At 34.1% G+C, this 23,971-nt stretch overlaps 1 protein-coding gene and 1 long non-coding RNA gene across 4 annotated transcripts; one reads left to right on the top strand and one right to left on the bottom strand.

Moving 5' to 3' along the window:
* Nucleotides 1–1,936: 1,936 nt before the first annotated feature.
* On the bottom strand, nt 1,937–18,278 carry LOC110110144 (probable protein phosphatase 2C 10). Of its 2 annotated transcripts, XM_020841488.2 has the most exons (9): nt 18,121–18,278; nt 17,817–17,995; nt 17,403–17,530; nt 17,062–17,160; nt 14,794–14,952; nt 3,338–3,424; nt 3,161–3,252; nt 2,772–2,846; nt 1,937–2,673 (listed from the first exon to the last, which is right to left on the bottom strand). In XM_020841488.2, the coding sequence occupies exons 2-9, from the start codon at nt 17,894–17,896 to the stop codon at nt 2,509–2,511; spliced, it is 885 nt and encodes a 294-aa protein (XP_020697147.1). In that variant the 5' UTR covers nt 17,897–17,995; nt 18,121–18,278; the 3' UTR covers nt 1,937–2,508. The 2 variants fall into 2 exon arrangements, with proteins under 2 accessions (XP_020697147.1, XP_020697148.1); XM_020841489.2 differs by lacking the exon at nt 18,121–18,278 and having other exon boundaries at nt 17,686–17,827.
* A 4,123-nt stretch (nt 18,279–22,401) lies between these two features.
* LOC110110147 lies at nt 22,402–23,304 on the top strand. 2 transcript variants are annotated; one of them, XR_003701805.1, is made up of 3 exons: nt 22,402–22,679; nt 22,767–22,836; nt 22,929–23,304. It is a non-coding gene; the product is annotated as an uncharacterized LOC110110147 (long non-coding RNA). The 2 variants fall into 2 exon arrangements; XR_002304660.2 differs by having other exon boundaries at nt 22,403–22,679; nt 22,767–23,304.
* The last annotated feature ends 667 nt before the right edge of the window (nt 23,305–23,971 follow it).

Below are 23,971 nucleotides of genomic sequence, written 5' to 3'. Positions count from 1 at the left end.
TCACTTTTACCTATAACACCATATACATTTGAAATGATGCAACAAACAAATACTATAATTAAAAGTACAAATAAATTAAAATCATTTAACACATTTTTCATTTCATGATAAAAGCTAGAGTTTTAAATTAAGAATAAAACAAATTAAAAGGAGATGCACATTTAAAGCTAAACTTAAAATATTAAACCTAATAATTTAAGTCATCTTTTCCCACATCGATCAGCTCTAATAATTCTGCCTCAATGTTCAACGAGTAATATATTTGATAGACGAATTGAAGTGTCAGACCAATTGCAAAGATGACATCTGGCATCGTACTAATTCATGTGTTGATTAGTTGAGTAAAACATTTCCATCACAGATAATCAAAAGTTGGAAGGTTTGTTTTGTTTTTAATATACAAGACACATGTCAAGCTCTTGCATTTGGACCAATATGAACCAGATATTCAGCACGCGTATTCCATGCTTAGATTCCTTTTTGAGTTGTCCATTCAGATATATTTATTAATTGATAGAGGACAAATTAATTAACCTACTCATATAGTTAGATTCAAGGAGAAATTATTTCACCAGATGATATTCAGAGACGAATCAAGAAGCACCTCATTTTTTTGTAGTGTATCGGATGACGTGACACATTCTAATTTGTCTCTGAATTGTCTAGTGACCGCATAGAATAATTTCTCCAATTAAAGAAATTTCAATCGTTTGATTCACTAGGTAGCTAGAATTCAATCAGCGAACTGATTTTCTCAAAGCATCATATTTTGAATGGATTTAGGAGTGTCAATTTTGGGTTACAGGTCGGGTTCGGGTCGACTTCAAAACTAGGGGTGTCAATTTTTGACACGACCCGAACCCGACCCGGAAAAATATGGGTTCGGGTCAACCCGAATCCGAAATGGGTCGGGTTCGGGTTCAACAAATCAACCCATTTTAAAAATCGGGTCGGCTTTGGGTTGACCCAACAACCCGAAATTGACCCGAAAGTGACACGAAAACTCATATTGTCCCGAAAACTCGAGATTGACCTGTTTTTGACCCTATTTTGACCCAAAAATCGAATATTTACCCGATTTTGACCTAAAAATTAACAATTTTAGGTCAACTTCGAGTCATTCGTGTCAAGTTAGGTTGATCCAGACCCGAATCGGGTCAAGTTCAGGTTGACCCGAACAGTGCCAGGTCAATTCCGAGTTCGACCGAACCCGACCCGCTGGCCCGAATTGATACCCCTACTCAAAACTGAACCGACAATACTCAGGCCAACCGAACCCGACACGTTTTTGCAAACGGGTTGATTTTTCATATCCAAACCCGACCCGCTTCGAGTCCGGGTCAACCTGACATGACCCGAATGTCCCAAAACTGTAAAAAATTACTAATTTTTGGGTCAAAGAACGAGTCAATCTCCACTTTTCGGGTCAAAACAAGTCGAAAACGGGCTTCCATGTCAAAACGGCTCAATTTCAATTTAAAGGATCAACCCAACCCGATTTTTGAAACGGGTTAAATTGTTGAACCCGAATTCGACCCATTTTAGGTCAAGGTTTTGACCCTAACCCAAAATTTTCAGGCCGAGTTTGAGTCGATTTTCAAGACTTCGTGAAATATTGACACCCCTTAATGGATTAAGGCTTCATTAAAAATAATTTTCTTCGTAATTTTTTATTTTTTATTTTTTTGAAAATATAAAAAAATAATGACAAAATTATTACAAGCAAAGCCTAAATCTAAACCATCCAAAATAGATCGGAGGAATGAAATCAACAGTTAAAAAATGAACAGATTTCACCAATTTAAACCTGTGAGATTGGAATTGGCCACTAAAATATGCCAAATGAGACGGCTTCAAAGTTTCAAGGAATAGCTCCAGCTGGAAAAAAAGTCTCAAAAATACTCAAATAGAAAAGAATTATTATAAAATACTCAAATACAGCAATAGGATTTGTGTGGAATGATAAATTAACAAGAAAAAAATAATTAGCAAGGCCTTTAATATAGTCAGTTCCATGTATCGTGTAAGGGCACTATCAACATAATAAACCTTCAACCGGCAAGAATCTACACAGAAACAAACTCAGTAACAATCTTACAGTAGAAAAGAAAACTAACGCTTTTCCCACACGCAGACCTCAGTAAGCAACAAACAGGAAGAAGTCATCTCCAAGAGAAAATTACTCTTCAATGCCTAAAGTGAGCTCTCGAATATGCCCTCCTGTGATCACTTTGCTTCACTAGAGAAAAGCTTTAGCAATGAACTTTATTCCAGTCCTTTCAAGTCCCTGTATTAGTTACAGGTAGTCAAAGCAGATAGTTATAGAGAAATTATTTGGTTCGGACATCAGACAGAGAGAATCATCCGGATTTCTCTCTGTTTACAGTAAAAGCACAGTTATTGTAGCAGCTGCGATTTTATTGTAGACAGAGAGAAATCTGATTGATTCTCTTTGTCCGGTGTTCGAACCTAATAATTTGCCGATAGTTATAAGGCTAATAATAATAATCACGGCTCTTGTGAACTGTCAGTGTTCTCTTTGTTACTGCAACCAAGGAATCGAACAATGACACAGGTTATGTTATCAGCGCTTCCCCTATGAGAAGCTTCCTGCAGCAGTGTCTTAGCCGCCTGCTCTGGGTCTTCAATGGGTTTGACCATAGTCACAGCCTCCTGGAATATTTTGGATAGAAAAATAACAAAAAAAAAAAAAGTTTTCAAATATAAATATAATCCTAACTGAGATTTATAAATAAGAATTTTATAAGTACCTCGTTGGAAACTACATCCCACAGTCCATCGCTAGCGAGGATGAGAAATTCTAAGGACCCATCAACCACCTCTTCCTGTGGTTCAGTAATAATCAAGCTATAGAAGTTCATATTAAAAGAACAAAAGGAAACTCAAACTACTACCTCTAATATGTCAGAAAACAAAATACATTTAATATTTAAGCTTCGTTTGGGACGGCTTCCTTTCTGCTTCTTAAAACAATTTTTAAGTACAAAAATTAAAATCTATATACTAAGAAGCAGTAAGAAAGCTGTCCCAAACGAAACCTTAGAAGCTAAAAAGACAGATAAATGCATACTCGTCTAGTTAATCCTTCATTCAATTAACAGAGTTGATATAAGCATAAATACATTTTAATAATATCTACCTGGATTTCGGGTTCTGCAACAACGTACTGCTTTAAGAGGCGATCACCAAATGCACGAGAGACAGCTAGAACACCACCAACACGCCATGTACCTGAAGCATTAGGTACCTTATTAAGACATAGCTACAAATTAGCAAACTTAAGAAGAAATGCATTTGTTTTGTGAGGTTTATTTACCAGCCCAAATAACAAAACCGCCCGCATCTTCAATCCGCTGTCTCTCATCAGTTTGATCGGGCTTGTGATCTCTCGAAACAGCAATGGCTGAGTTTTCCACAATATTATAATATAAAAGATTCCATCATTAAGATACGTAAATATATGAAAGAACATAATGCGAACCAAGAAAATTTAATAATTGTCTAGTTGTTAGCAACATTAAAAAAAAAACAATGACCAGGCACAGGGTTAACACAAACACATGGCTATACATTCCCTATAAACTGCCTTCATTCGACAAAAAATCAAATGAAGACTAGAAAACCATTACATGAAAGATCAAAAACACATGACAAATAAGTTTACATCAGTTTGACAAGATTCACACATATTAATGATTGCATAGAGACCAAATAAACCCGCTGCGTTTCAAAAGAGGGGTACATCAAATATTTATTTTTATGTAAATTTGAAAATAAAGATTAAGATATCACTTTATCCATCTCAATGACTGACTGACAGATTCCAATCAATTGCTACAAAGAGAAGGGCTAAATGTGAAAAAAAATGCATCATTGTTACTCTATTATATTACTCTCTTCACTTCTCTACAGTGATAGCTTCTCTCTACTATGGTTGAAATCTTCTCCTTTTGATGGAACTGAAACTAGCACACCTCATTCTTCCTGAATAAGTTAAAGATCTCCATCTTGTAAGCAACCAAATAAAAAACCGCATACTTTGTCTCTCTATTTGCAACCCCTCTCTCTTCTCTCTTTATCTCTCTTCTCTATATTTACTTATAGTTATGAGAAGCCAAATCTTTCTAAGGCTCTAATTAAAGTGGGAATAAAAAAATTGGGGTTTAAGACATATAATTTATTACAAGATTGCACAAGATATTACACGATCATTCAACAGTAATATAAGATTTGACAAGATCTATCAAAATCAATAAATTCTCTCTTCAAAATCTTTACATAAAATATTTCCAAAATTTTGTCATAGCTCAGAAAAATAGATTAATCAAAGATTTGTATTTGAAGAGGAAATTTGATGGACTGATGGAGGTTGTGGGCCCCGCTAGGACGAACGGCATGCAAGGAAAAAGAGGGATACAACAACAACATCATGCTTTTATCCCACTATGTGGGATCGGCTACATGAATCATTTTTCTCCATTGTGTTCTGTTAAGAGTTAAATTCTCATTTAAATTTAATAAAGAAATATCATTTCTAATATTTTCTAACCAAGACTTTTTATGTCTACCTCTATCTTTTTTAACTTAAGTCAAATCTAATACATCTACTTTCCTAACCGAGTCACCAGAAGACCATCATTTTATGTGACCAAACCATCTAAAGTGATCCTCTCTAATATTATATTCCACTGGAACTACTCCAACCTTTTCATGTATATGTTCATTTCATATGTTGTCTCTAAGAGTAAAGCCACTCATCCACCTGAGCATCCTCATCTCTGCAACACTTAACTTAATATTATGCTTCTCTTTTAATGGCCAACATTCTGCACCATAAAGCTTTGCAGGTCTAACCACCATCTTATGAAATTTTCCCTAGAGTTTGAGGGTGACTTTTCTAAGACATAACAAGCTTTAATGACTTACCATAGGAAACAAAAATTATTCATTCCCCCACCATCCGCTTTAAGTGCTAGGTGGTGCAATTTTTATTTTAAATATCAAACATTTCAAATTTCTAAACTTTCAACTCAATTCCCAAACCCAAATCCAGTTCTCCAAATTCCAAATCCATGCTGCTACTATATGCCAGATAATACGTATGTTTTACGTATCTGATCGATGACTAGCCTTAATTGAAAGTTCTCTCTCGTTAGTGGGAGGGGTAATTAACTATAGGGGCTTGCGCCTATAGGAAACCATAACTCAGATCATAAAGTCCTCGCAAAATGAGGGCGAAATCTCTGGGTAGTGTCTTATCTACAAACCCATATGCCTTCCAAAATTTACCTCGGAACTTAGTTCGTTAAAACTCCCTCGCCGAATAAGAAAAGCGAGTGGAGGCCGGGGCCGAATTTTCGGAGCCCACAGAATTCGGATTTGGGAGAGAATTGGGAATCCTTATATAGGGCTAATTAAGTTGTTTGATTTTCATTATGTGATTTGTGTGTTTGTTGTAATTTTTCTTTGGAGTTGTTCCTAGCAGCGCCTAGAGTTTGTGGAGAGCCAATCTACCTCTCGAATAGTAGATCAACTTATATCTTTATTTGTTTTGCCGAAATATAAATCTTTCTAGCTGATTTCTACTACATTTTCTCTTCGTTTTTGCTGTTTTTGTTGTAAGAAGATCGGATTCCTATCAAAATTACACCATACCTTGTGAAGATTTTATTTCGAAGAAACTTGGTGATAGGAAATACTTGAGTTCGCAAGTAACCCCTAAGGGAAATACTTGACTTCGCTAGAAAATCTATCACTAATTGGTGAAAACAGCAAGAATAATGCAAAATCTGGGCGAAATCAGCCCCAAAAAGATGGATTGCAATAAGAGAAATAAAGCCAAACAAACACGTTAATAAGATACAAATGATCCTCAATTCGAGAGGAGGATTGTTCTCTCCCAAATCTCTAGATAAAACAATCTAGGGCCAAAAACCTAAGAACTCCAAGAGAAAACTCAAATCATGCATAAACCTAACCCTGAAACAAATCCTCCTATTAATACGATTAATTTCCTAATTCAGATCTCCCTCATTCAAAATTTCCCTCTCACCCTAGCCGCCCAAATCCCCCTTTCCTCAATTGCTCTAAATGGGGCCCACACATGTGGACGGCATATCAAAGGGGGCGGACCCTTTTTCGCCTCCTGTAGAATTGAGCCGGCTGCTGGGCCAGCTCCTGGGCCAGTTCAGGGTGAACCGGCCTATCACTTGGCTCTACATAATTAACAATCTCCCACTCAGAGACAATTTCTAATGTACCTGCTCTATGGTTGATGTCTGAACATCAATGTGTGACACCTCTATATCATCATTCGCAGAGGATAGTTGAAGTTTTGTAAAGCTCCAGCTTTTCAACAGGAATCACTTTTGTGAGCATATCAATGACTCTTTTGATTTTGATGAGAAGTAGAGAATCTCCTTCAAAAAAAACTTCATATATAGTGGTATTAAGGTTTCATGTGTTTTGTCTAATGGCGGAAGATGACATTCTTTGTCAAACAAATGATTTGCCTATCACAACAAAAAGCAAGGTGTCTTCTTGTATCATGTCTTTTGAGTTCTTCTAAAAAGCTTTTGAACAAACCATCTTCTTGTTAGCATTAGTGATAGCTATACACTAAGTTTCTGTGGTTTAGATAATATGAATGCTTTTTGAAGTTGTGAAACCCAACTAATTGAGGTGTCACCAAAGATGTAGATATACATGGAGGTACTTCTCCTTGTATCCAAGTCTCCCAAATTTGAATAATATCGAGCCCTACAATTCTAAGTTAGTTCTTTTAAACTTTAGAGAATGGTTGATTATATCTTTAAATAGCATAGCGTCAACTTCACAGCTTCTCACTATTCTTATCTGGAATTAAATATGTACATGTTGACAACTGCCACCACTTATATAGACCATTACAGACATAAGAGATTCACACACAAAATATCCAACGGCTAAGACATAGTGACTAAGATCATGTGTTCATTTTCTTAGTTTCTAGAGACAATCTAAAGTGACCAACAAGCAATGAATTTATAGTCTTTTTTATTTGTCATGTTGACTATATTAACACCTTTTAAATATATTGTGATTATGAAAGACTTAATGTACGTGTAGTTTTGTTGAAATCTAATCTCATTCAGAGAATTTTTTTAGCTTCTCCTAAATATTTTATATCAAACTACTTTAACAGTTGTCTTAATTGATCTTTTGAATATCATCAATCTAATTAGCATATCATTCATATATAACAATAAAATAATACAATTTTTTAAGTTCCTTTGACATAGCAACACTAATCAACGCTACATCTGAGAATTCAATACTATGCATGAACTTATCAAATTTTTTATAACAATAGCAAAGCGTTTATTTCAAGCCATAAAGGCTTTTATTTAGCTTGCACAGAAGTCTTTCTTTTCTAGGATCACCAAAGTGTTCGAGTTGCACCATGCATATATCTCTCTCTTTGCCACCAGAAAGGAAACTTATCTAAACATTTATTTTTTACGGCAAATATAATTTCTTGCTACAATCCTTGCACAGGATGAATAATGGTTAGGTTAACTGTAAGTGGAAATATTTATGTAAATTATATACCTTTTGACTTGAATCCCATTAGAAGCCATGTCTTATGCCTTTTGTTTCTTGTTTGGTCTTATTTCATTTTATATATTCATTTATTTTGTAATACAATCGTATCTTTAGTGAGCTGGGCCAGTATCCAAGTATCATTCTTATAGAGAATTCATATCTTCTTTCATGACAAATTTCCATTTAACATGATTCTTTACCAGTATAGTGTCATTATAACATTTGCCACCTTTGCAATTGTAAACAACAAATTGTGAAGAGAACGAAAATAATAGTTAGTTGATTTATGAGTTCTTCATGACCTTTTGACTTGGGTCATAAGTGTATTGAACTCTTGAGTTTCTTGTCTTTATTTTCAAAAAAGTTGCTCAGCAATTCAATATGCTCTTGAGTAAGGTGTATTTTATAATAGTGATAGATCTCTCTTTGTATATTACAAAATCATTAAGGATAATATTTCTATTACTAATAATTCTTTACCTTCATAATCTCAACATTTGTAGAGCTCATTTCCAATCATCTCCAATATAATTGTTTTTCTTAAATTTTGAGTCAAGCTATATATTTGATGATCTGACCAAAATAAGCATCTGATATGCAAATAAAAAGCTTAGACCTTATCTCCGTGGATGTTCAGGCTTCTTAAAAAAACCCTAATTTGAATGCAGCTAAGGTCCTAGGTTGATAAATATGTTGTTTTGTTCACTGCATTTGTCCAAAACGCAATGGAAAATTTTGCATATAATTTCATACTTCTTGTACATTCTTTGAGAGTTTTGGTCGTCATCTCAGTTACTCTATTTTGGTATGGAGTTGTTGGGATTGTTCTCTCCATATTAACCCCATGAGTTGTGCAATAGCTCTTAAATTGTGTATAGTCATACACATTGCCTAATTGCAAGCACTTGAGTTTGGCTTTAATTTCTTTCTCCACTAGCCTTTTCTACTCCATAAAAATTCAGAAGACATCAAATTTATTTCTGATAAAATAAGTATATACCTTGTTAGTTGATGTCATCTATGAAGTTGATATAATATAACAATCCAGTCAGAGAAATGACAAGGGGTGACCCACATATGACTGTGTATCAACTTTGGATTTTTGTTCTTTAATTCTCTCCTAGATTTTGAGAAACCGTTCCACCTTCATTTTCCTAAATTATATTCTCTGCACAAAATGGATTCAACTGACTTTAAACTTAGAAATTTATCTTTGGGATAGAGAATCTTCAGGCCTTTTTTCGCTTATATGGCCTAGTCTTTGAAGCCATGGTTTTAATGCCCCCGCATTGGTGGTGGCTCTTATTGTTTCTATGTTGGTGGTATTACAGACTTTCATCACTTCAAGTATCAACGTTGAAAGTAGCAAGACATCCTTTTGTAACTAGTTTCTTAATAGAGATCAAGTTTCTCTTCAAGCCAAGGGTGTGTAACAAGTTTAGATTTGACTATGATGCACCGACGCTTTACCTCAAAGAGGCATGCAATGCCTTAACATGTATCGGACACGACATACCTCCAGCACATGTCGAACATGTCAAAGACGTGCCCAATTAAAAAATATTAAAAATAAATTGGACACACATGTCCGACAAATGCATTTTAAATATTTTATGAATTTTTTAATTATAATTTCTTGTACTTCAAATTTTTATTTATTAAAAAATAACTTTTTTTATTTGTTCTCCACAACCCAAAATCAATCGTCCGTACTCAATATCTCATTTCTCAAATATTCCTATTTTCATTTTTCTAGCGGGTTACAATTGGGGTTCACAACAACGCATGATGGCATCTCTTCGATCATGTCACAACATCAATGTTTTAAAGCCTCTTAACATTGACGTCTAATGTTTTCTTGACTTTGACACTCAACACCAGCAATTTCTGCACTCACAATTAGGCCAACACATTGTCTCGACATCTAATCTTTGCTCAATGTCATTTGAACAACGATGACAAATATCTTGACATTAAGGGCCAACACTGCCTGGACATCAATGCTCGATGCCCACTACACAACATTGATGCCCCAACTTTTGACAACATTATCGTCTCCCCTCACAATGCCTGACCTGATATGCACATCCGACTCTCGACAGCATAATATTAATAATTTTAAGTATAAATTTTAATTAAATGACTTATCATTTTTCAATTATTCTTAATAGTTTACTTATTCAATTTTATACACTTTTTAAAATATAAAAATTATAATACCATGTACAACCCGTATACATGTCCTATGTTTTCAATAATTGACTTGTCCCGTGTCTGTGTTGTCTTGTCTGTGCATCATAGAGCTTCGAAGTATTTCCATTTGTTATCTTGATTATTACATATCCAGCCCACAATATTTTGACATCACCAATAAACATTTTGTCACAATTGCTTGTGCAATAATTTATCATTAAATTTGAGTCCATTATTCATATTTTCTTTGGACTTTGGCATTGAATATCAGTGCATCCAAAATGCCTTCAACGACGGTACTCATAGTCTAATCTTTTGACTTTTATCCTTGTTCATGTTTCTTCTTCTCTGTATTCTTTCATTATGTGGTAAAGTTTTTCATAGTATCAAAATCCACTTGGGCAACCTCAAGGCTTATTATTATTGTAATTTAACTGTGTTTTTTTTTTTCATGAGATTTTGAGTTGCCTCTACTTTTATTGTTGCCCTTGTTTTGCGACTTTCTCTTGTTGCAAACATTTTCTCACATTGTCGAATACCCTTGCTGAGGTAAGATTTCCAACATCACAAAGCTTCATGTAGATGATCTATAGGAACTACAAACAACTGTTACAACACCTTCCCATCTTTCGGGCAATATGGAGCAATTATAAGGTCCTTTCACTGGATGTAGAGGAAGGTTCGGTTTTAGGCAAAAATAGGTCAAAAAGTGCAAATACCGAGTTTTTTGAAAAACTCGGTATTTTTTCAAAAAACTCGGTATTTGCACTTTTTTAGGCAAAACCGAACCTTCCTCTAGGTCCTTGCACCGGACCAAATAAAAACTCGGCAATATGAGAGCAAGGTTAAGGCATGGATCTTGTCATCAATTTTGATATTTATGGAGTTCAATTATCCCGTGATTGAGTTGAACTCAATGTAACAATGACCAAAGCTCCTTCTAATATTCTAAGATTGAAAACCTTGTGCATTATATGTACATTGTCAAGTGCAGAGAGATTTTCATACACATTGAAGAGTACCATCATAACATTTATTGTAGTAGTCTCATTGAGGATGTTGAAGGAAACATTCATGCTATGAGATAGGCAAATGACTCCTAAATCTCTTATTCCCATCAACCATCACTCATTCTAATCACCTGACTATGGCTTTACAACCCTTCAATGGTAAATAGAGCTTTTTCTGGTATAGATAGTATGCTTTTTGCATTTTCCAGAATCTAAAGTTAAGGCAATTGAACTCGTTGAATTTGATTTTTTCATCTTCACGCATAGAATTGAAAGCTTTATGAACCAAAGTACGGATATTAGTTGTTAGGATAGTAATAAAACTTCAAATAAAATCAAATAATTATGTCATAACAAATACGCCATAGATTATAAACACAAAACAACCAGGTTTATGTGGTTCGGTGATCTACTTACATCCATGATTGCATTGTAATCAAATTATTCCACTGATCTTCAAAAGATGGCTACATCAATGATTTTTCTCCAATAAGGATAAGGATCTATACACATTAATGACTGAGAATGAATGCAAACACCTATAACGAAGATAAGAGTTGAAAATGGAGAAAAAGATGGTATTGCTGCTATTACTCTCTTTCTTCCTCCACTATGAGAGCTTTTATTCACTATGGGTGAAATCTTCTCCTTTTATGGAACCAAATAGAGCAACACTTCCTCTTTATTGAAGAAGCAGAAGATCTCCTTGCAAGCAGACAAAAAAACTCCTCGCATTTTTATAAACCCCTCTACCCTCTCTCTCTCTCTCTCCCGCTTATCTCTATTTATATATAGTTATGGTCAAACCCTTCCTTTAAGGTTCTATTTAAAGTGGTAACAAAGAATAATTTTGAAATATAATTTATTACAAGATCCCATAAGATATCACAAAATCAACAAAAGATCTAAGAAGATCTCTAAAAGTTAATAAACAATCTCTTCAAGATCTTTTTATTACTACAAGATCTCTAAAATATGCTCTTGAATTGTCAAAGATTTGTATTTTAAGGGTAATTCAATCATATATTGTGAAAATTTTATCTAGAAGAAATTTAAATCCACATGATTAATATTAAATTTTCGTAAAACTATTGGCATTTCATGATGCGTTCAAAACCTAGTTCAAATGAATGTTATTACAACGAAAAACACCTACAGAACTTAAAAGAAACTCCATCCATACACTCTCATTAAAGTATAGATTTTGTACAATGAAATATGAATAGAAACAACTTAAATCATAATGAAAAGTTGCAACGTAAACTGAATCATAACAGTAAACAATACCTAACGTGTTTGCATTTTCACTATCTTCAATCAACATTGAAGATCACAGCAATTACGGATTCAGATTTCTATATAATAAGCTATCCCGAAGCATGATTTTATTTAGTTGAAGTTTTATATTTAAGGCATGTGCCACTAAATTATTAATTTTTTTCACTTGGTATTAAATTATTCAAGGGTAAAATGGCTAAAGTGTGATGCATTTGTTGATTCATCAATTTCTAACCAACGGCAACTTTCTAAATAAAAAATATCTCCAATTGTAGGATGGACAGGGAAAGAAGAGATCAGACTATCGTGGGCCAGAACGAGACTCAGCTTATCAAATAAATTCAAGTCTATTCCCCTGGTAAAGGATTCAAAAGAGTTGACTCATCCTTCCAAACAGAACAAAGAACTGAAGTATCCTTTCAAAACTTCCAAGCATATGACATAATTTTCCTTCGCATGCTTTGTATTTGACACCGTTGAGTGGGCACTTAAAACGGTATACATATTAAAAGTAACAAAGTTGAAACAAAGTTTATTTCCATCATCATTTCTATCAATCCAGACAAATGTAATTCATAAACTGGATATTTATTCTACTAGTTTTAAGCCATTCATTTTCTAATTTTAGGCCTTAAAAAAAAGCTTTTGAAGTTTGAAAAATATTACAAGTGTTATATTAAGACTACTAAACATGAACTTAATATTTATTTAAAAAAAGTCATTAGCATCTCCTTTAAAGACTGTCAAACAAATAACGAACATGCATGATAGAGTTTAATCTTATTAAAGAGATTGTAATTTAAGAATATTTTTATAATGAATTAAATGATGAAGAAAATCTACGGTTATATCAATATATGATTTTGTTGAATATGAGCATGTACCTATATTAGAACATGTTCATTAACTTAAGAAAGTAGTCTAATAAAAGTTTAATTTTGTGTTTGAAATTAAAATTGAGCATGAGATCATACATGAAACATGAATTTGAATCTATAATAAAAAGTGAACATATACTTGAATGTGAAATTAAACAAATCATGCTTATTGTAGTTCATAAATAAATTGAGAAGTCTGATAACATAAATTCTGAAGTATCTACTAAATCTATCACTAAGTATGCAAATCAAAGTGTTATCAAATTTATTTTTGACTATTGGCTTCTTGATTCAAAAATTCATCAAGAAAAACGTATGTAGAGAGTTAAATTACATCGTATGTAGAGAGTTAAATTACATCAACATTTCAAAAGATCTATTAATGCTGATTATCATAAAGGAAATTTCAAATTTCAAAACCCTATTTGTATGTTCAAATTTTAAAGTGCATAAATCATCATAACTAATCCTTAAATCATTTGGGTTAGTTTTCCTTAAACTGGTCCGTTCATAAAGACATGATGTTTTGTGATTAATTTATTTTTAAATTTTTTTATCATCTCAGCATCTTTGAATTAGTTGTATCGTGGTCACTAATATTCATTATGAAGCATTTTAATATTTTAGCATTTAATTCCTTTCATCATATCATATTGCATTATTCATAAGTCATCTATATGATTTGCATGAAGGTATTCACAGAAAACTCACTTTTGATAATGATAACTATAAGGTTTCATTTGGGATAGCTTTTTTATTACTTTCTATAGCAACTTTCTAGTATAAAATTTCTAATTTAATAATTTTTTGTATTAAAAAAATATTTTAGAAAACAGTAAGAAAGTTGTCCCAAACTAAGCCCAAGTCTTCCAAAAATATGTAAAGTGAAGCTATAATTCAAAACAAATGATAAGCCAATGATACAGAAAAATCCTAAAATCTTTAGTACATGAGCCTTAAAGAAACATGCTGAAAGAGCATGACCATATAAAATCAAACATGCAGTGGGTTGTATGCTTACAAATTAAAATTTCATGAGATTTTGGTATCGATTAAATCTTCAATATATATTTTTTAAATTTATAACATGAACTGGCCACCAATTCCTTGAATTTTTCCACTTTCCATTGCCCATATAAAATTCAGATCCAACACACAATCTCTAAAATTTCAAAAATTTCATATTAATCTTATTATTAAAGCTATTATTAGAGATGAATCATGTACACTACCAATGATGGATATTTAAGATACCTAATAAAGTGGATGAACATTTGTATAAGTGATAATGTATGGATTCTCTACATGAAATTACAACAAATATGCCTCAATCTACCTGGCAAATATCAACTGAACAATTAATCGAAGTCGAGTTTTTCCACTCAGGCATATTTATGTGAGATTGTAGGTTATCACGGGAGTTATGTCTCTATTATAGGATATGTGGGGATAGTAAGAACTCGAGTTCTTCATTTTCAAAGAAAAGGAAAAATTGCACGATGTTGCCATATATGGAGTGCAAAAAATTACTAGAGACGCAACAACAAAACATAAATAGATAGCAAGAACTCAATGATAGATAGAAAGTCATCCAAGTGAACCGCCAAGTATTATCTCCTTACCCGAGTACATAAATTGTATACCGAGCAAAAATTAAAATTTGATATTGACAGTTGTGTTGTTAAAAATGCAGAAATTCACTGTCGCAAGAGTTCAATTAATTTCCATGGAATATAAATTCATCCAAAAGTCAAGATAGCAAATCCAAGGCAATTTTCTTGTTTAGCAAAAAGTAGGAAATAACTAGAGAAGCTTCAAATAAACCTCACCATTTCCCCCTCTACAGATGACAGCCCTGGAATCTCCAACATTGGCAACTAGGAGACGATCACCGACAAGAACTGCAGTTGAAGCTGTTGATCCAGCATCTCGGCTCTGATTATTTTCAGATCTCAGGAATTCAGAATCAGTATGGTTGTAGGATTCAGCTGCAACAATAAAGAAGTTAATAGTCAAAAATAGAACTTAAGAGAGGTACTTCTATTATGCCATGTGAAGAGAATATTTTAAAATTTAATACAACAAAAACCAGCCGAACTATGTTAAATTCAATAGGTCTGTCAATTTAGTTTGTAGTTCACAAACAAGGCATTTTTTGCTCTATAACTAATTTGAATTTTGTTTCTTTGTAAAATAAAAAGTCCATCTTAAGAAAAACAACAACAAGCCTTTATCCCACATGGATTAGCTACATGAATCATTTTCTCCATTGTATTTTATTAAGAGTCAAATTCTCATTTAAATCTAATAAAAAAGTTATTTTAAATACTTTCTAACTAAGCTTTTTTAAGACTACCAATACTTTTCTTAACATAGGAAGGATCTACCTTCCTTAATCTATTTTCAATTCTATAAATCTCTACAATATTATCCTTCAAACTCTTATTTAAAAAAGCCACACCTACATCATTTCTAGTACGAATCTTACTTGAATACCAAAATTTAAATCATAAATTATCAATCTGATAGGAAATACTTGAGTTCGCAAGTAACCCTAAGGTAATACTTGAGTTCGCAAGCAACCCTAACCCAAATTGGTAATCAAACAGTGATAATATTACTGTCCAGAACAGGAAAACAGCAGAAATCTGCTGTTTACAGCAGAAAAAAAGCACCAAACCGGGAAAATTTGGGAGAAAACTCAAAGAAAAACTTGTATTCCACTAGACAATGAATAAAATAGCAAAAGATACAATCGTTCTTCAATCCGAGAGGAAGAACAACTCTTCAATCTCCGGGAATGCCAAGAGCCCAAAGCAAGAAACTGTTAGACTGGTCCACTGGACCGGTCCAGCCGGTCCAGGCGGGACCGGCTCAGGCACGAACAGGGCGGAAGTTTCTTCCACCCGCTGGGATGCCGAGCGAGTCTAAACTTGTGGTATATTTTTCATGCAACATAATATAACAAAATGTTTATGAGAAAGATATAAAGAACACAATAACAATAAAGCATGACCTCATCATCCACAATGACATTAATATTTTTCAAATCACAAATAATTGAACTAAATTGAATTAAATGTGAGTTGATAGGCATTCCTTCATGCAAAAGAAATAAATACAACATTTGTTTATGATAAAGTTTGATGAATATAGTTTTAGTAAGGAGCAGTGACTCCAACTTGAGTCATAATCTATTTGTAGTTGTCTCCTCCAAAACATCCATCAAAATCTTGTTTGCCAAACACAACTAAATCGTTACAAGTAAACTCCACACACTTGGGTTCTCCAAAGGCCAAATTTCTTTAACCCCTCACATTTCTCAATTTTGAACTTCATAACCATTAATCTACAGAATTGCGCTCTGATAACAAAAAACACCAAAAGATAGTTTGCAAAAGCATCACAAAGATTAAGGGGGCAGTGTCCCTAAAGTAAAGATAAAACATAAAAGAGAAAGAAAATATGTAATCACAAAGAAAAACTAAGATTTAAGTGGTGTGACATCAACCAAGCCTACATCCACAGGACAATAGAGAGGATTTGATTTATTAATAAAGCACAAAAGCCATAATCGTGGAGTACAAAATAAGAGCGCCCAAGTCCTTTCCAAAATCTTAAATACACCCATACACAAAGAAGAAGAAATCAAAGAATCTAACAACAAAAGGAATCTCTTTGCTCACGTGCATCACCAAGTCTCCTAAATCATTCACAACCATGGATATCAAGTGGGTACATTAGGAATAATAAAGAGTCATAACTAAGGATCATTCATACTTAGATTGCATAAATCAAACCCAGGCTAAGGATTACAACTATAACGGCTACCACAAAAAGGGAAAGAATCTTGAAATTAAAGATCCGTAATTTCTGAAAAACATGAATACCAATCCCACTTGTTAATTCTAAGTCCCTTGCTTCTAAAACAACAATAAAGAGCATTATGGCGATAATACAATTGCGTTGAGTCAATTAACAATGAAGATGACGAGGAACTCAAATAAAGAAAGACAGTAGCCTATAACTGACTTTATGTAAGATGATGACGATGACGATGATGATGATGATAATAACATAGAAGGACAAAAACAAACCTATGGCTGACTTGATATCAGTGTTAAACTTTGGGTGATTGATTAAATTGCTAAAGAGGTGCTGCTTCACATATTCTGCTGCTCTAGCACCACCATGACCTATTTTGTAAGAAAAAGGAAGCATCAGCGCAAGTCATTCAATAACACATTTGCTGAAAACCCATCACGAAGCAACAAAAAATATTAACATATAATAACGAGAAATAATACGGAAATAAAGAACTGTATACATTGAGGACATTCCAGTTAAAAGTAACAAACTTTCAGCAAAGTAAATATTGTTCCAGAACGAATAAAAGAGGGAATCCAGATCACATGGCCTAATAATAATAATAACTCACCATCAAAAACCCCGAATAGACCAACAATCTCGCCGTCAACCCCGTCAATTCTGGTCTCATAGAAATCCTCCATTGATGGCCTCTTTCCACGAAAGCTTGCGTATCCGAAACTAAACTTTCCATTATGACTGATAAGCAAATCAAAACGTTAGCAACAATATAAAATCCCCACGCACCATGCTCCCATCCCTCCAAAATTTGGAGAACAGAATATTCCCAACAAGTTGCTAAATTAAAAAAGCGAAACAAAAAAATTTAATCAATGTCATCCTATTTAAATCACCTGATTCCTACATGTAAAGCTAATTCAATCAGAGCTTTTTTACGCTCCCGCCACAATCAAACCACCGAATCTGAACTTTACATGAAAAAAATAAAGAAAATTAATTAAAGCCAATTTGCGGCGCAACATACCTGAGTCCCCCGCCGCTGACAGGATAATCAAAGTTCTGGAATATGCTAGAATCAGCCGGCGCCGAGTTCAAATAACCCATTTAAACTCCCCCCAAAAAAATCAAACTCCTTTCCTTCAAATGAATCAATATACAAGAATCCCGAAAGAAGAACTGATCTAAGCTTGCAACCTCATCCACCTAGCGATCCACACACCGAAATTCCAACCACACAAAAGACAACAACAATGATCAGAATAATTCGACGACAATATTCGATAATGTTCAAGAAAAAAAAAAAGAAGAAGAACAAAGGGACAACGAACCCTAATTTCGTGACATGAAGGAAAGGGAAACAGAGAGGCGGAGACGAGAAGAAAAAAAATAGCACCGTTTTTTTTGGCTCGTCGAGTGGCTGAGAAAGATGAGAGATTTCAAAAGAAAAAAAAAAAAAACAGTTCAGAAATTTACAGCAGTGATGACGCCAACGTGGCTCCTATATTTATTGAGGGTGAAACATGGTTTGTAATGAAGTGGGTCGGTGAAATTTATCCGCGCGGGTGACGTGGCGGACGGGCTTACCACGTTGTCGGAAGGATTGGGGGGTTCTTAAATCTCTTCATTATCCTGTGGATGGTAGCGGTGTTTGACCATGGATGAAATTAAAGAAAAAAATTAAGATTTTTTTTTTTATATATTTATTAGTTATTACCATTTCGCATCAAAATTTATATGTCAATTCTTATTAATTTTTTTTATCAAATAAAATTTGAAAGTATTTTAAAATTTGATACGTCATCAAAAAATTATCTTGATCGGGCACGAATTTTGATGCAAAATCAAGTTGGAAGCTTCCGAAATTAAAATTGTGACCATCCGAACTCCGATTTCAGCAAACTAATAGTTAAATTGAGCGTCTCAAAAATATGAACCCAACAACACCAAATCCAACTCAATCCGAGTCCAAACAGGTCCAAATCAAAGGTTAGAAGGGTTGTTGGAAGGTTCGAACCACAGTTTGGATTACCAAACAGTTTTCAAACATAACGCACTTATAGTCAAATCGAGCGGCTCGACGAGACGAATCCAACGAGCCTAAGATCACCAAAATCCGACATCATTAAGATATTCAAATGTCCATCAAACAATTCATGATCAATGGATTCAACATCAGTCGTCCATCCAACCACTCCCCATTTACCCTTCATCTCTCACTTATTTATGGGTCATGCCACTCCAAAAATCTATAAATAGACATCTCATTTCTCTTGAAAAGGGATCTAAGCAAGAAGCAAGAAGAGAATACGAGAAGATAATTAAGAGAAGGAAAAACTCATCCTCGACTACCGCCTGAGTTTGCCGGATCACCACCTAAGGCCCTCGCCTTCGCCGGACCACCACCTGAGGCCCTCGCCTTTGCCGGACCATCACCTGAGGCCCTCGCCTTCGCCAGACACTACTTAAGGCCCTAAACTCCTCCAAACCATCAACAGACGCCAGAGTTATGTCAAGTCACTATCAGACTAATAATTGACGCCCCAACTTCCAAGTGACGTCAGATTTTAACACTAGACTTCAACCATATGGTTATTTGTAATCTGATCGCCCTCAAGGACGAGTCAGCCAACTGCACTCAAACTCAAATTCTAGTGAAATCTTTTCAACTGGGCTAGGCCCCGTGGTTTTTCCCATTTTTCAAGATTTTCCACGTAAAAAAATCTTGTGTTCTCTGTGTGTGAGCTGGATATCCATGCAACGCTAAGACGTAGAATTACAACTCTATCGCCGCGTATATTCTAGCCCGCAACAAAATTAGTGCAATATAAATAATATTTAATTATCCTAAAATAAATTTAAATTTTTAGTATTTAAAATTATAAATTAGTTGTAAATATATAATCGAATTAAACCTATAAAATAGTGATAAAAAATTATTATAGTTGAACTTAATCATGGCATTTAACTTTAATCATATATAAAAATTATATTAGGGGTGTCAAAATGAGTTTAGGGTGGATTAGAGTCCGATTGGAAATTGACTCGAATTCGGCCATCTTAATCAACGGGTCAAGAAGTGGACCTGAATCTAAATTTTTTTGCAACCCGAATGAGCACAACTTGATAACTCATTTTAATTAAAAAAGATTTATAATTTATTCATTATAGAATTTAAATTAATTGATAAAAAAAAAGTGAAAAAGAACTAACCAACAAGTAAACGAATTTAAAGGAAAAAAATTCTATGGGCTTTTCTGATCGAATCAAATCCATTTATTATAATTTGTTCTGAAATACAGGTATAGGTTGATTGGGCTCGGCTTGACCTCATGCGAATGATTAGACCTCTTGCAAATAGCAACAAGTTATGAAAGTGAGGATCAGTTTGAGACGTTTTAAGTGTTTTACAAAGATTTTTATAAAATTGTCGCAGAGAAATTAATTTTTTTTAAGTGCCGTGAATATTAAATTTGCTCTTTTAGAAAACAAAAATAAATAATTACTTTCTTAAAGCTTTCACACATCAACAACTCGGGTTGTCAAAAACAAGAGATTATTCTGTGCGGATACTGGACTGGAAGAATCATCTGGTTTTGTCTTTGTGAATAGTAATAGCGTAGCATGAATTACTGTTCACAGAGACAAATCGGATGGTTCTCCCCGTCTGATGTCTACACAGAATAATTCATCGTAAAAAACAACAAAAAGCAGTAGAAAAACAGCAGCTGAACGGAATTGTAAAAAGAAACTGAGCTTCCACACATCAGCAACTTAGGTTTTGTCTTATGCTTCAAGTATTTGATTTAAGTTTATTTGGAGTCGTATTAAGTTATTTTTAGTGTCGAAGAATTCATCTTGTTGAGACATTCAAATCAACTATAAACTTGCTAAAATGAAAATTCAAATGTATTTGTAGTTCCAATGGAACCAAAATGATTATAGTATTCGCATTGGACTTTGAGTGAAAGGTATATGAAGAAAAGGGAGTTGTTGAAGGGTATGCAACACAGCTCATCTTGGTCTATTGTTTGGGAGCTTTGGCTACCAACCAAAAATCTTAGGTTTGAGTCTTACGTATGTGATGTGTGTACGAATTTGCCTTAATTGACCTAAATGCAAAATAAATAAATAAATAAATAATAGGGTGCGCAATTTTATATGCACTATATATTTAATTTTATCGTGAAAATTTTCCAACTAAATATATGCAATATAAAGCGAAAGTTGTATTAATAAATATGCATAACATAAGCATCCAATAATATGATATGTAGAAATTAAATAAAATGGATGGATAAATAATCTAATGTTAAAGATGTGGTATGCTTAAAGTAAGTCGATTTAAACGCAATGTAATTTGACATATTAATCCATTATAATTATATATGTTTGTGATCATTTAAAGTAATCTTATAAATATAAAAATAATATTAAATATTAATTTTGAGTTGGTTGAGTATACTACAAATGCTAGTGTTTAATCCTTTTTTGGTTTGGTTTGAAGCAATAAAATGCAAAACAAAATAGTAGTGTCATTAGAATAATAGTTGATTGAAGGTAGTTGTTGGCGAGAGCAGTGGCAATGATGGTCGATGATGGTAGTGCTGACTACAGTGATGACTTACGATAGTGGTCGGTGCCTGATTATGGGTGGCGGCTCCAATGACAGATGACAAAAGATAGGAGGCGATGATGGTGGCCAGTGATGGGCAATAGTAGCAGGGACTTGTGGCTAGCGGTGGGTGTGCTATGGTGACGATGAGAACAAGAGTGAATAGTCGGCATTAGGGGTGTAAGGGAGTCGAGCCGGCTCAAGCTAGAATCTTATGGGCTCGTGAGCCGAGCTTATCAAGCTCCCAACTCGAGCTCGAGCTCGTTTAGTAAATTAGCTTGAGTTTGAGCTTGAAGAGGCTTGGCTCGTGAGCTTGTGAGCCGCCTCGAATAATTATTAATATTTTAAACTAATTTATTTTATTTATTAGATTTAAATATTAAAAATTTATTTGTAAATGCTAAACATATTTATTAAATTTAAATATTTTTAAATCCAGCCTAAATTTAAAAAATATCGCTAAGACTCACGAGCAGACTCAAACTTGTTTACAGTGGGACGAAATCAAGGTCGAGCAGATTATATATCGGACAAGTCGACCTAAATAAACCACTACTCCACTCGTTTAGACTCTTAGTCTGCATTTTTTATCCAAATATTATATTTAAAATTCACTCCATTTTAAATACACTCAAAATATTTTTTTTTTGGAAATTACTCAAAATAAATTAGATAATAAATTTAAAATTTCTTCTCCAAATATGTTATATTTAAAACAAATTCATCCAAACTTAGAATTTTCAACTTACACTCAAAATAATGGAGAAATTATTGTGTACGCAATCCGAACGCTTCGGATGCTGCGTATTTACTACTTATTTTGTTGCGTATTTTTTTATACATAATTTTTTCTATGTTTTTTTTTTGCGTATTTATTGTGTATTTAGTGAGTATTATTTATTTGCTATTTATTTGTCAAAAAAAATTATGTATAAAAAAATACGTAATAAAATAAATAATAAATATGTAGCATCCAAAATGTTTGGATTGCGTGCACAATAATTTCTCCAAAATAATGATGGCCAAATCACGCCTAAGCTACCAGTGAATTGCCGTCTTAAATCAGATGCGCAAACACCCCCCACCTCCCCCCTGCCCCGGATGCGCTGACGCAAAGCTTTTAACTTTTGTCCGCAAGTGGGATAAGACGCCATATTTTTTGCAATCCCTTTAATATCAAGAGATCGACCGCCGATGGCGGTTGCCGGAGCGGGTTTCCTGGAACCGGTGCTGCTATTCGTGGTGGTGCTCCTGGCTGTGCACGTCTTCGGTCTGGTAGCGGACCTCTCTCTCTCTCTCTCTCTCTCTCTCTCTCTCGATCATAATAAGTGAACTGGCCACTGATGTTTTCATTTGTTATAGGTTTACTTCTTGTTCAAATTAGGCACGCAGAAGCCTCCAGATCGTAGGAAGATACATTAGGGTTTAGATGGTGAGTTCGATAACTAAATCCCCCTTTTTTCTTTCATCGAATTAGCTCTGTATCATGATTTTTACTGAGAAAAGATGAACATCTTTTGAGAGGTTGATGCTAATTATGTTGGAGCTAAAAGGTTTCCAGTGTGGATGATGAAGATTTTAATTACTGTTCTCGATGTCTTGTTAGCATTCTTCCTTCAATCGAGATTTGTTGCGACAGTTCAGGACCATTTTTTTATGGTAAATGGCTGATCATTGGTGCTTCCATGTTGATATATTATCTAACTCGTTGATACAAAAAACTCATTTGAGAAAGCAGATTATATCTCAGTTTTATTTGAACTTTGTATGATGGTTGTACTATTGAATAGAGTTTAAGATATGTTGAGTTAGTTTCTAGATGGTTAATGAATGAACAAAAACAAACTTCATATATGATACTTGTGGTTAATGGAATGATTCACACAAAAGTTATATTGTTCGCATTTATCGTTTCATGGGTAGATGATTCTATTTATGGCATTCAATCACTGTTCTGCGTCAGTTACAGAAGTGACATTGTAACTCATTTATGCTTTTAATACGACAATGAAATGAATCTTTACATGGAGAATTGATGTTGAGAGCACTAAGAGCTTCTCCAGCCGTTCGGCAAACAGACGAATGGAGAGCCTCAGACGTCGCAACCGAACTCCATTTTTGTCGGCATTCAGTCTGATGAACAGTGCGACGCCAATATTGATTGGCGTCGCACTGTTCACTTTCGTCATTTCTTTCTCTCTACCGAACTCAGTCTGAGAAAGGCGCAAAAGAAACGACTATAATTTCGGGCCAAAATGGCGTTCCAATGGAGATGAATCAAGGCACTTTTTGTTTTACTGCATTTTGCAGTGAAAAATGAGAGTTTCGGTTGGAGATGCCCTAAGAGATGCATAAACCAGACAAATATGCTTTAAGAAGCAAAAAAATTCCATCTTGAGAGGGAGGAAGGGATGGAGGCTTTGGGATTTATTGTTTTTGTTTATTTGATAGAAATATTTTTTAATTTAGGTAAGATTCTTGTGGAGGGTGAGTTTAGTGATGAAATCTTCAAATCTACTTTTATTGGAATTTGCTATATGTCGTTATCTATATTTACAGGATATCTA

Source organism: Dendrobium catenatum, unplaced genomic scaffold (assembly GCF_001605985.2).
Source record: "Dendrobium catenatum unplaced genomic scaffold, ASM160598v2 fragScaff_scaffold_1021, whole genome shotgun sequence".
Lineage (NCBI taxonomy): Eukaryota > Viridiplantae > Streptophyta > Magnoliopsida > Asparagales > Orchidaceae > Dendrobium > Dendrobium catenatum.
This window is presented reverse-complemented; position numbering and strand designations above follow the sequence as displayed.